Source organism: Helicoverpa armigera, chromosome 14, assembly GCF_030705265.1.
Source record: "Helicoverpa armigera isolate CAAS_96S chromosome 14, ASM3070526v1, whole genome shotgun sequence".
Taxonomy (NCBI): Eukaryota; Metazoa; Arthropoda; class Insecta; order Lepidoptera; family Noctuidae; genus Helicoverpa; species Helicoverpa armigera.
In genome coordinates this window covers 1,885,209-1,896,732 of record NC_087133.1, presented here as the reverse complement: position 1 = coordinate 1,896,732, position 11,524 = coordinate 1,885,209, and the positions used below count along the sequence as shown (strand labels likewise).

Sequence of the window (11,524 nt, the reverse complement as noted above, 5' to 3'; positions counted from 1 at the left end):
ACTAATGAAATATTTGACAACATGAACTTAATCGTCTTTTTGCATATCTTTTAAAATAACACAAAAAATATAATTATTGATTTCTTACATATGTATTTTCTTATGCGTAGGTACCTACCAATCCTACCTATCCAACGCGGAGGCGTTATGTATTGCGTAGATATCAATGCACCCATCACAAAAGAACATACTGAAAAAGGACTGATTAACATTCTGACCTATATAGCACATATTTATAGAACGTTTTATACAAAACCCTACCTTTCACGGCTGATCGGTTAAGAAAGAGTCTTTCATTACACAAGGTCTCGCATATTCAAAGTCACTTCAGACCTGCAAAGTTAGTTGGCGCAAACCTAATGTTTTGTTTAATTATTTCGTGTCATTTTAAAGCTATAGTAGTTTAAAAAATATGTGATGCAATCTGAAAATCTAAGCTATATTTTCTCATATATTTATCATTTATCTGAGAGAAAAATAATTATCAACAAGCATTGTTTATAATTGTCTTATTGCGACTGCCGAAGTTAACCTACACAACCCGTCCATGGGAATACCGTGGGCAATTAAAAAGGGCCAAAGAAGTTATCAAAGGTGTTTCAAACTAGGTAACATTTTAGTTTAACTCTTTATTATACTCCGCTGCGCCTGATCTCTCCCCGGTCGTATCGGATTACCGTCCTATCGGTGCACTTGTGTCTGCGCAAATGCTTGTGCACATATGTGATGATGGTGATGTCCTCTTAGCCGAATATCGGCTACGGGCGGCTGTTCTCGTGTAAGCAGCACATATATAATATATCCTGCGCAGTTGGCTAATCTTCTTACATGCTGACAACCGCCGTAGCCGAGAATCGGCTCGGAGGACATCATTAATTATAAACAAAATTATAAATCACCTTTCATATAGGTAACCATTTCCCTGAATTTCACTTACAACTTACAAAAGCAATTAAACAATTACATATTAACATGATCCCCGCAACACTGGAAGCACATTAACTAAGCACCCACCATAGTAACAGACAACAGGGGCCCGATTCTCCTAAGTTAATAATGTCAAAATCGAATAGAAATCGAATCGCAATATGATCGCAATAGCAGATTTAACCATACCGGGCATTCTGCTACTAATATAAGACCAATCGTATTCCAACGACATTCGATTGGTCTGCTATTTTGGTGATTTTGGTCTATACGGTAGTTTGCTCTACAATCATATTGCAATCATAAATCATTTGCAGACAAAATAATTCATTATTGAATGACAGAAAAGGATAAAAACTTTTATTTCAAAGAAAAAATAGCGCACATACGCTTCGATCGTAATCGAGTCGGGATTGGATCGCAGTCGAATGTGAATCGTATGTTGCTTAAGTAAAATTAGGAGAATCGGGCCCCAGTAGTGAGACAACCAACTCATTACCTGAGAAGTCACGGCGGATCAATAGTCAATTAGCTGGTTACGTCCCCTGAATTGATTATGTGTTCTGAGTTCTGAGCCCACGTGATGGCACAACCGTTATATCTCCCTTGAGGTACAGCTGCATTTTGATTAGTGAAAAAATGATCGATTTAAAAGTGAGTATATGACTATCTAGTTACCTATAGATGTAGAGCTCTTGTAAGCTGAAAAGTCGCCTAATACCGTATCCTTTAAAAATGCGGTAGTGGGGTGTGTCACTTTACAAGCTCAAGCTTAGACAAGCTCTCTGCTAGCTAATGTCCGTGCTGCCACACGCATCCCGAGGTATCTACTTCCCGAATCTGGTCAAAAAGAAGATAACTTATGGAACTAAATTGTCATCAAGATCGGTTCAGTAGTTTTGTACGTCTAGTGTGAAGTGAATGTCAAGAGCTGCTTTTTAGATTAAGTTAGTACCTATTTCTTTCTACACTCGGGTGAAACTGCTGAGTAGGTACTCATTCTAAATAATAATTAAATAAAATTAATTTCAGATACAATCATATCTACGAGCAATAGCGCTATTATTTATCGCAGTTATATTAATAAACAGCTTTGTTACTGCGGATTCAAAATGTAAGAACGGGCCCCCTGGGAGAAGAAGCAGTTCCAATGACTCTAACAAGGACAAGGACAAACAGGGTTCTGGTTCCCCATGTGTAGTGTATTGGCCTATCGTGTATTACCCGTATTATTACTACCCCGCGTATTATTACTATCCTTATTATTTTTACGGATAAGTTTACTGTAGATATAAAAGATTTTTATTTGTATTTGGTTTTTTTTTCACTGAAATAATAATAATGGCGTTCTAGCCGATTATCGGATACGGCGGCTGTTCTCATATAAGGAGATCAGCCAGCTGCGCAGGACATATTATAGTGCACGAGCATTTGCGCAGACATGAGTCTAGAAGCAATATGGACCCTATAGCGCAGCCACAGATGACTAAATAGTAAGTTATTTACTTAATAAATGCTTTAATCAAGCTGGAGAGTTCAATAGAAACTTTAGTACAAAATTATTGTATTATATTTAACAACATTTTAGTGTAAGTACATATGAGTGTCGGTACGAGCATAACACTAGGTACTGTGTTAAATAGTCATAAAGTTTAACTTCTTTACACAACGCACATGTATTTATCTCTCCAGACTTAACAATTTGTCGGTAGTTATATTCTTTACAATCAGGCACAGATTTAACTCATAGGATTGTGCAACACCTATCGTAACTATTTCATTATTTCGCAGCATCGTTTTAGTAGATAGCAAGAGCCATAAAATATATAAAACATCGACTTGTTTGTCGTTTGTCAACAACCTTCGGAAGCTGTCCATATGTCACAATGTGCGAATCTCATGAACTATTGGTTAATAGGTACAGTTGACCGATGAGATCGAAATGCGAGTACGGTTGGTGCCAGTTAACTCTGCATTTCTGAAGTTAGGCATTTGACACTACGCATTTATTCGTACACATCGAGTCTTTTATCGACGTTACACTTTTTTGGTGCTTATGATCAATGAGGTAATCGGCTGATCAATAGGTAATTTAATACATTGTATTTTCTGAGTTCGCAAAAAATCTTCATCATTTCTTAAAAGACTTTTTCTCAATTAACTTGACTTTTTTGTTGGTTGTACTACACTTTAGAGTGTGTGTTTAAACTTTGGACCAATCTCGGTAATTGCTGCGCTGTTTCTAATGTAATGTTTGAGTCGGTAACCTTACTTCAAGAGCGCGCACTTTATTTATACAAGATGTTTATTTAAATATTAATGAATGTTTGTTAGTTCTATATTATTATAAATAAGTGGGTGGTACCCATGTTAATGAACAAAAAACTAAATAATGACCTTGAGAATATTGGTTTGTCTATTTGCAATTAATGCAACAAATGACGCGTTAGTAACAAGATTTGAATATTTTTGGACGCATGGATCATTATTGCAGAACGGACCACTTCATATATCTACGTTTTTGACTAACATTCACAGTCTTAGTATAGATAGATGCAGATTTCAAGGTATAAATGTTAATTAAATGAATGATCCTTAGGTACACTAAAATTACAAGCAGGTTCAAATAAAAATGCAAAAATTTGTAAAAAAAAAGATACCATATAATATATTTATAATAACGAATAGAGTCAACGATATTTACAATAGTTCCAGTTCTATAAGAACTTCACTCCGCCGATGATGTTCACCGGCCGCCCTTTGTACTTCTTCGATATGTCACTCTCGATCTGTTAAAGAAATACGTGAGATTGAGTACTAGGGTAAATACGCCAAATGTCGGCCCCTTTAGCGATTTTCTGACTGCGGTTCGCTATAGCACCGTTAGTTTCCAACGAAAGATAGTTTCTGATGCGGTTTTGGATAGTTTGATTAATCTATTTCATGTTTATAGGCATAAGATTGATATTTCTACGAAAAGAAAGAAGTAATAAGGCTTAGATGCGTCGAGAACAGAAAAACCCTAAAGTCGGCCATTCACGGCCCAAGGTCGGTCGCGTTTTTTCCAAATGTCGGCCGGCTATAGGGTGTTTTAAATTAAGGCAGTGATTAATATTATTAACATGATTTATTTTGGCAGAATTCCAATATAATACTAAGTATACATTTGTAATTGTATTTGTTAAATAGTAAAATATTTTTTTCGTTTCCCCTAAAAAAAAAGTCGTATTCACGACCAACCATTTATATTTTTAAGCCAAAAGAACGGTTCAATAGATAGCAAGTCCCAAACCATAAAGCTACCATAAACATGCCTACAATACTGTCAACTCCTACATTTAAACTTAACTTCTTTGTCTTGTCTAACTCAATGTAATAAATTATAATAAATAAATAATTTCATTTTGAGAAAATGAAAAAATATAAGTGTTTTTTCATCAGCCTGTATAGTGGCGCTCGAGTTCGAAGCTGGTCGACATTACGATTATTTCCGATCTTTAATGTCGGCCCCTATTTCTTGTACCTTATTTCTCGAGATTCGACTAATATCACCCCGGCCGTTATTTGGCTATTAAACGTAAAATAGATCGATTTGCCTATAAGCTTTGCAAATTTTCTTTTAAGCCAACGGAATTAGTACAATAGTAATTTATAAAATAGACTGCATTTACTTTAAGTCGGCCACGGCCGAGAATCCGGTTTTAAGTCAAAACTGTTATCCTAATGGCGGCCTCCTACTTTTCCTTGAAAAATATACGCAAAACGCTGAAAAAACAATCTTAAAATATAGTAAAAATAACCCTTTAGTGATAATCAAGCTTAAAACAAAAATAAATAAATGTTTTATCGTTCTAATATCAATCCCCAAAATGTGAGTATTCACTTCGAGTAAGCTACTTTGCATGTGAATTTGATGTTTCAGCGGCGCAATCGCTACTGACGCTCAGTATGAGAAGACTAAGTAACAGAATCGGATAGTAACGATTTGTACGTATAGGGTATAAACCAAGGTTGCAATTGGAGGAGCAAAACTGACACTTAATTACCTTTTGAATGAATGCAAGCTGAAAATGTACAGACGGCCGAAGTTTGGGGGGAGGCCGACATTTGGCGTATTTACCCTATATACCTAAAATACTGAAAGGTTCCCCTAAAAGCTTGGGACTAAGGTAAAGGTCGGGTTAGACTTAATACTTTCAGTTTTCAGTGAAAAAAATGTAATTTGGGCCTTTACACCAAGAGCATAATCGCCATTTTTCTTAAAACAACTGTTAACTATGAATTTTCAAAGTAAACAATTGTTCTAAGAATGTTGTCGGTCAAATAGGTCTCATTGTTGTAGCAATTTACGTAAGTGTTTTACAGTGACAGAATTATGTTTCAGCAATACTGTCAATTTTGAAAATATATAATTATAAAATACATAGTACATAGTAATCAAGTCAATTGACCCGCGTTTGATATACTTTGGCATCCTTTTTTTGGCATGCAGTATAATTTACCATAATCACCTTTTACCATAAGTTAACTTCGCACACTTAACAAGGCACAATGTGCTTACCTGTGCCTGCAACTTCTTGATCCTGTCAACGATGCGCAGGACAGCTCGTCGCATAGAGCTAGCTTCTGTTTTTACTTCGCACACTCAACAAGGCATAATGTGCTTACCTGTGCCTGCAACTCCTTGGTCCTGTCGACGATGCGAGTGAGCAGTGGGCGCAGATGTGCCGCCCGCGCCGCCGCGCCTGCGCCCTGCTCCGCCGCGCGGCTCGCCAGGCGGGATAGCTTGTCGCATAGAGCTAGCTTCTGTTTGAGCTGAGCTGTTAGGACGTCTACGTATCTGGGGAGAGAGAAAAGTTGTGTAAATATGGTATGGAGCAAGTATTTACTACATAAATACATTATGGTAAAAATACGGTTTGGTTTGAAGGTGATTCCTGAAATTCAAGTTCATTTTACTATGGGGATCACAGTAAGGAATAAAGAAATAAGCAGATAACAGAGAACTTAGATAATTGACCTACCCAGGTGAGTGCCTGACAGAGACCCGACATGTCAGCTCAATAAACCAGTAACCGGCGAGTGCCCAACTGACAGCCAAACTGTTAGCGAACTCACCTACGCCACTAGGCGAGTATCTAATTGACACCCAGTTTAGCTTACGAAACTACGTACGACCAGATGTTTGCCTGCAAACACCCTAACTTAACTACATACCTAGGCGAGTGTTTCACGTTATGCAGATGGTTGATCTCCGGCGCGGTCAGCTTGGCGGTGGCGATCTGTACCGCGTCCAGCATGGCGGTCAGAGCTGCCGAGCTCTCTGTGGGCAGCTGCTGCAGTAAGCTGAACGAATGACTGTCGCCCGAAGTGTTCGTTTCGTATAGACGCATCTTGAGGAATGATTCCAGCTGGGAAAGACATTTAGAAAGTTTAATTCGCTGAGTTAGCTATGGGATAGATGATTAATACGTGAATAAATGAGGGTGTGTGTCAGTGATTGAGTGCGTGGGTGAGTGAGGTAATGAGTGTATGAATACATAGTTAGTTAAATGAGTGAGTGGGCAGGTGAGCAAATGAAGAAGTGGGTGTTTGATCGAATGAAAGGGTGGGTGACTTAATTATTTAGAGAAAATTAGCTAACGAGGGTGTGAGTTGTGAGTCAGTAAATAAGTGAGTGAGTCAGTAAATAAGTGAGTGAGTCAGTAAATAAGTGAGTGAGTCAATAAATGAACCCTTTATTATTTAGAGAAAATTCATTAATGAGAGTATCAGCCAGTAAAAAAGTGTATAAGTCAGTGAATAAGTGAGTGAGTGAGTGTGTGAATGACTTTTTGTTTGTACTGACCTCAACGAGCTGATCGATGATCTGGTTCCTAGTGGCGGGGTTGTCGAGCAGAGTCAACGCGTCCTTCCCCCTCGCTACCCCCCCGCAAACACCCTGCTCTTCCAATACTATGCCGGACTCTTCGAGGGATACGTGCGCTAAGTCCGCAGATAAATCCTAAGGGACAGATATGGGAAAATAATGTATTAACAGAGGCCATAAAATAAGGAATTAAAATATTTGTATTCCTCGTGACAAGAATTTTGTTAAGAAAGAAATACATGTCACTCCAATGACCTCTTGTGTTTCAAGTTCTAACGCACCGCGTCAACTTTGGGACATGATTAATTCATTGAATACATTTTGCTTTTAACAAGTCCCACAATTCATTTCATACATTTTATGTACCCAAATACTGGCTGTTTTCGGCTATTTCCTTGTCCTTCCCATGTCCATAGGAAAGAGTTTTAACAAGCAAAAAAAATCTTCTTTATAATATATACTACAGTATATTATACTCACGACGTTCTCAGGCGCTGCAACGTCGATGTTTCCCCAATCGATTTCTCCGCCCGCGTCGCCGTCGCCGAAGTCTATGTCGGCGGGAGCCTCTATCGAACCGAAGTCTATTTCTGCGTTGTCGCCGAAATCTATCTGTGAATGAGAATAATACGGATATGGACACAATTTTTGTACCAAGAATATTATTTTTACAGCTGAACTTTCATGAGCCATTTTATGAAATAACACTCGTCGTTTTTCTAACCGATTTTTTTTAAAGAAGTTCACAGTTTGACCTCTATGTATGTATGTATGTGTGTTTCTGCGTGTACAACCACTACATTGTATTTATCTACACATTAGGTTTTGGCTTATTTACATATTTAAGTTACAGAATACAACAGTAAAATTTTATTCTTTATCTTATTTAGCAGTCACGAATATGTATTATAAGGTATCAGATGATGACGGATGTGTACAATTATTATGCTTTCACAGTTTTGACATATAGGTATGTATAAAAAAAGTTCTTGTTATTAATATGGTAGATGCAATGGTAGGTTACCTGATCACCAGCGCCCTGATCCTCATCATCCAACTCAATATGTACAGGATCAGGCTCCACACTAAGAGGTGCCTCCCCATAACTCCACTCGTACACTGTGGTGTTGCCATGCTCAACCACGTATTGTAGTAATGGTAACACTTCTGAACATTTGTCGCCTAAGATGTATTTTGAAAATGCAGAGTATAAGTCAATTCCTGGTTGGAGTGGCTTTAGAGATTTGCCGATCTGAAAAAAGAGGTCATTTATTTAGTTGCTTTCAACTGTGAACTATTTATTTACTTATAATTCATATATGTATAGTGTTCATATCTGAATAGTACATTTCAACTCCCGTTTATTATTTTTCGAGAGTTGATCAACTACCTAGAAAATTGATCAACTTACAAGTCTTATTATTTAATTATCAAAAACGACCTACTTTTAAGGCGAAAGATAAACTTTTGACTGATGTACAAAATTTTTTTTAAATTTGATTCAACAAGTCTTACCTTGTCATATATATCAGGCAGTTCTTGCAGGCGGTCCACAAGCTCTCTTTTGATCCTGTCACCTTGGATACCAAGTTGTTTGCATAGTGTCAGGAACTCTGACTTGCTTGATGCCTCATTCTTTAGGAAATCTGTGTGTTTCTTCTCTAGTTCCTGTAAGTAAAATTATTATTTTGTGTGAGAATAAAAATAACATGTACATAAAAATAACATGTACATTATGGCAGAATATTAATGATAATAATGACATAATAATTTTGAAGTATCCTTTTGGAAATCTCATTCTTCTCCATTGGATTTATCTAAATCCATTTGGAATGGGCAACTAAATACAACGTAATTTAATTATTTTTACCTTCATAAATACTTTCAAAGGCCTAAAGGCCTACCAGCAATCAAATCACTCAATTGACCATTGGCTGGCAATTTCACATCTGGTTATGGTTTGTTTATTGTTTAATTTAATTGTGATTAGAAACTTACAATCTGCAACTGATCCTCCTTAGCAATCTGCTTCTTTAGCCCAGGGATTTCATAGTTGATGTTCCTGACTAGGATTTGAGCTGCCTCAGCCAAGTATAGGTTCTCCTTCTCATAGCTACGAGCTATGTCTTGCCAGTCTTTCATCCTCTGTGATCCATACCTGAAATGTTATCACACTAATTTAATATTATAAAGAAGAAAGTTTGTGATTGTGTGTGTTTGTTACTTCTTCATGTTAAAACAACTGAATGAGATTAAATGACACTTGGCAATAACCACTCAAGCGTCCGAGGTGATAACAGTCACCAAAAAAATTCTTGCCTTAAGCGTTCATGGTGACTACAGTATCCGAACGACATCGTTCAGTTTAAACGTGTACAGCGCTATAGCCAGGTGGTATTAATATAGTTGATTGATACTAGATGGCGCGTTATTAAATTTGTCATCCGTGAGTTGTGATTTTTTCTGTGCAATGGCAACAATAAATTTATAAAAAAATATATTGAACTGACAGTTCGTCGTTTTTGACAAGTGACTTTTTTGTGTGTGGAGCTCTTGACAAAAATATGGTAAGTTTCTTGTTTTATAACTTATTTAGATTGTTATTTTATATCAAAATAAACGTGAAGAAATTTCCTTTATGAAATATGTATTTTTACGACAATTTCAAAACGTTTACATAGTATAATTTAGTTGGAAAAGTTATACGATCACTACACGATCATCGTTTGATACTTTTCTATTGTTTACAGTGTATTCTAAATGGTTATTTTTGGTAAATAAATGCAAAATATACGATAATCGTTCACTATTAGCACGTTAATGGCCATTTACAAACGAAATACATTGAGATGGGGTCTAAAATGATTAAAATGTTAAGACGTTATTCATGATTTTAGTGTTGGTGAGCCGACTCCCCTTGGACTGATCTACTTACAACGTAAATAATGGTTTGTTCACACGGAGCGTTTTATGATCAATTTGGGAATGTTTTGTGGTTTTTAACTTTGTTTATGTATCTACTTATAGGTGATGGCATGTTTATTTCGTTTTCGTTTTTCATTATCAAAGAATGAAAAATACCTAAAATTACAGTTTTACAGTGTATTTATTTTACTGTAATACCAATAACCGCTTTCTTTTTTTCTATTTAACATAATAAAAAAATATATGTAATAAAATTATATAAAAGTAAACATGTTTGCTCAATAAACATACCGAACAGTAATATGCGTGTTGCATTAAAACAACCTCGTCGTGTGAACACGCTATTAGCCGGGCGGCCATCTTGCCACATTTTTACGTCGCCCGAGGCCCAGTGACCGCTTGAGAAACACTTAACTTTGTTTATTTTTTCATGACAGAAAACTAATTATTTATATTAAGATATTGGTATCATTTTAAAGAGTATATCCTGTACTAATATAATAAAAAACATTGCTACCAGTAATCACTATATTTTTCTTATGAAACTCGGAATAAAAAAAAAATTACGATATTTTTTTTGATATCCTCAACTTTATACTTTATTATCATCCTATAATATTAATTAAAGTAATTTACTTTTAATCAAATTAAATTTGACGTTCTTTTAGCTTTCCGTGAGTATTTTTTATTCGAATCTAGCTATTGTAGTTTTTCAGTAGTAATCGATTTTGTTGAGAGAGTCTCGCTTGGTCGTAAAAAAGCAATTGACATTTCATGCGCGGACAGGTGGGCCGAGAATCACCGCGCGGCTTGGACGCTTGAGTGGATAACATAGCTATAGACAACTTTTTATCGCTGGCACAAGCTGTACATAGTAAAATGCAGAACTCGTTTATTTGAAACCAAAGCTAATGTATAAAGTTTTAAAAGGTATTGCTACTGGTTTCCTAGCAACACATATGTTTATGAAATCCTAAGAACTAGAATTATTTCTATTACAACAATTCTTTACTACTTAACTGATATTGTGCAATAGTAACAAAACAATAGTCCATTGTGCTTTTACCTCTAGATATAGAAATCATCACACAGCCACAATAAAGTGTCACATAACTCATAATAATTATGTACGGAATGCATCTTCTGATTACTATAGCAAGTTAGCACAATACCTTCCAAACAGATTCTTAGTATCTGCCTCAGTTAACTTCAGTATGTCAACAATCTTCAAACAGTGGAAGTAGTTGATGTAGCTGCCAGCCAGCAGGCTAGCTATGTCATCATGTTTAGGCATGTCCTTCAGAGCATTGTTGATCTTCTCCCGCACAGCCGGAGCACTTTTCTGCCACTCCTTGCTCACATGACGACGGCTAACCAGCCAGTCTTGTAACTTTCCTATGTTAATATCTATGGGGATATTACTCTCCTAGAAAACAAACAGGTTATATATGATATCGAATTGTTTATACGGTTCTAAGCTTTTACTAGGTGAAAAATATTACTTACGTCCATTTTTTTATCACTTTTAATTTATGAATTTGTAATACGTAATAATTTTAACTTTAGCGTGTAATTGACAATTTTTACGAGTTTCCAACAGCAGCTGTTTTTGTTATGACGTGTCAACAAAACGTATGACGTTTTTGATAACGTAGTTGCCATATTATTTTTGTAAATTCTACTAACATAATAATTGGTAGTTTTGATATTGCTCTAAATAAATTAAAATATATCGGTATTTGTCGGTCAAAACGACTGCAGGAGAAAACTGTATCAACAGAAAATCCACATAAATTACCACAT

At 36.1% G+C, this 11,524-nt stretch overlaps 1 protein-coding gene across 1 annotated transcript; it reads right to left on the bottom strand.

Moving 5' to 3' along the window:
- Nucleotides 1-3,573: 3,573 nt before the first annotated feature.
- On the bottom strand, nt 3,574-11,386 carry LOC110382312 (CDK5 regulatory subunit-associated protein 3). Its single transcript, XM_064037721.1, has 10 exons — nt 11,228-11,386; nt 10,894-11,147; nt 8,795-8,954; nt 8,312-8,464; nt 7,821-8,048; nt 7,277-7,408; nt 6,776-6,931; nt 6,145-6,338; nt 5,596-5,767; nt 3,574-3,716 (listed from the first exon to the last, which is right to left on the bottom strand). Exons 1-10 carry the CDS (start codon nt 11,231-11,233, stop codon nt 3,645-3,647), a joined length of 1,527 nt encoding a protein of 508 aa, XP_063893791.1. The 5' UTR covers nt 11,234-11,386; the 3' UTR covers nt 3,574-3,644.
- Nucleotides 11,387-11,524: the final 138 nt, after the last annotated feature.

Coding starts and splice junctions, on each gene's coding strand:
- LOC110382312 (XM_064037721.1), bottom strand. Junction 8,465..8,794: donor AGGAGGATCAGTTGCAGATT/GTAAGTTTCTAA, acceptor TTTTACTTACAG/GAACTAGAGAAGAAACACAC. Junction 7,409..7,820: donor ATCAGGGCGCTGGTGATCAG/GTAACCTACCAT, acceptor TCTCATTCACAG/ATAGATTTCGGCGACAACGC.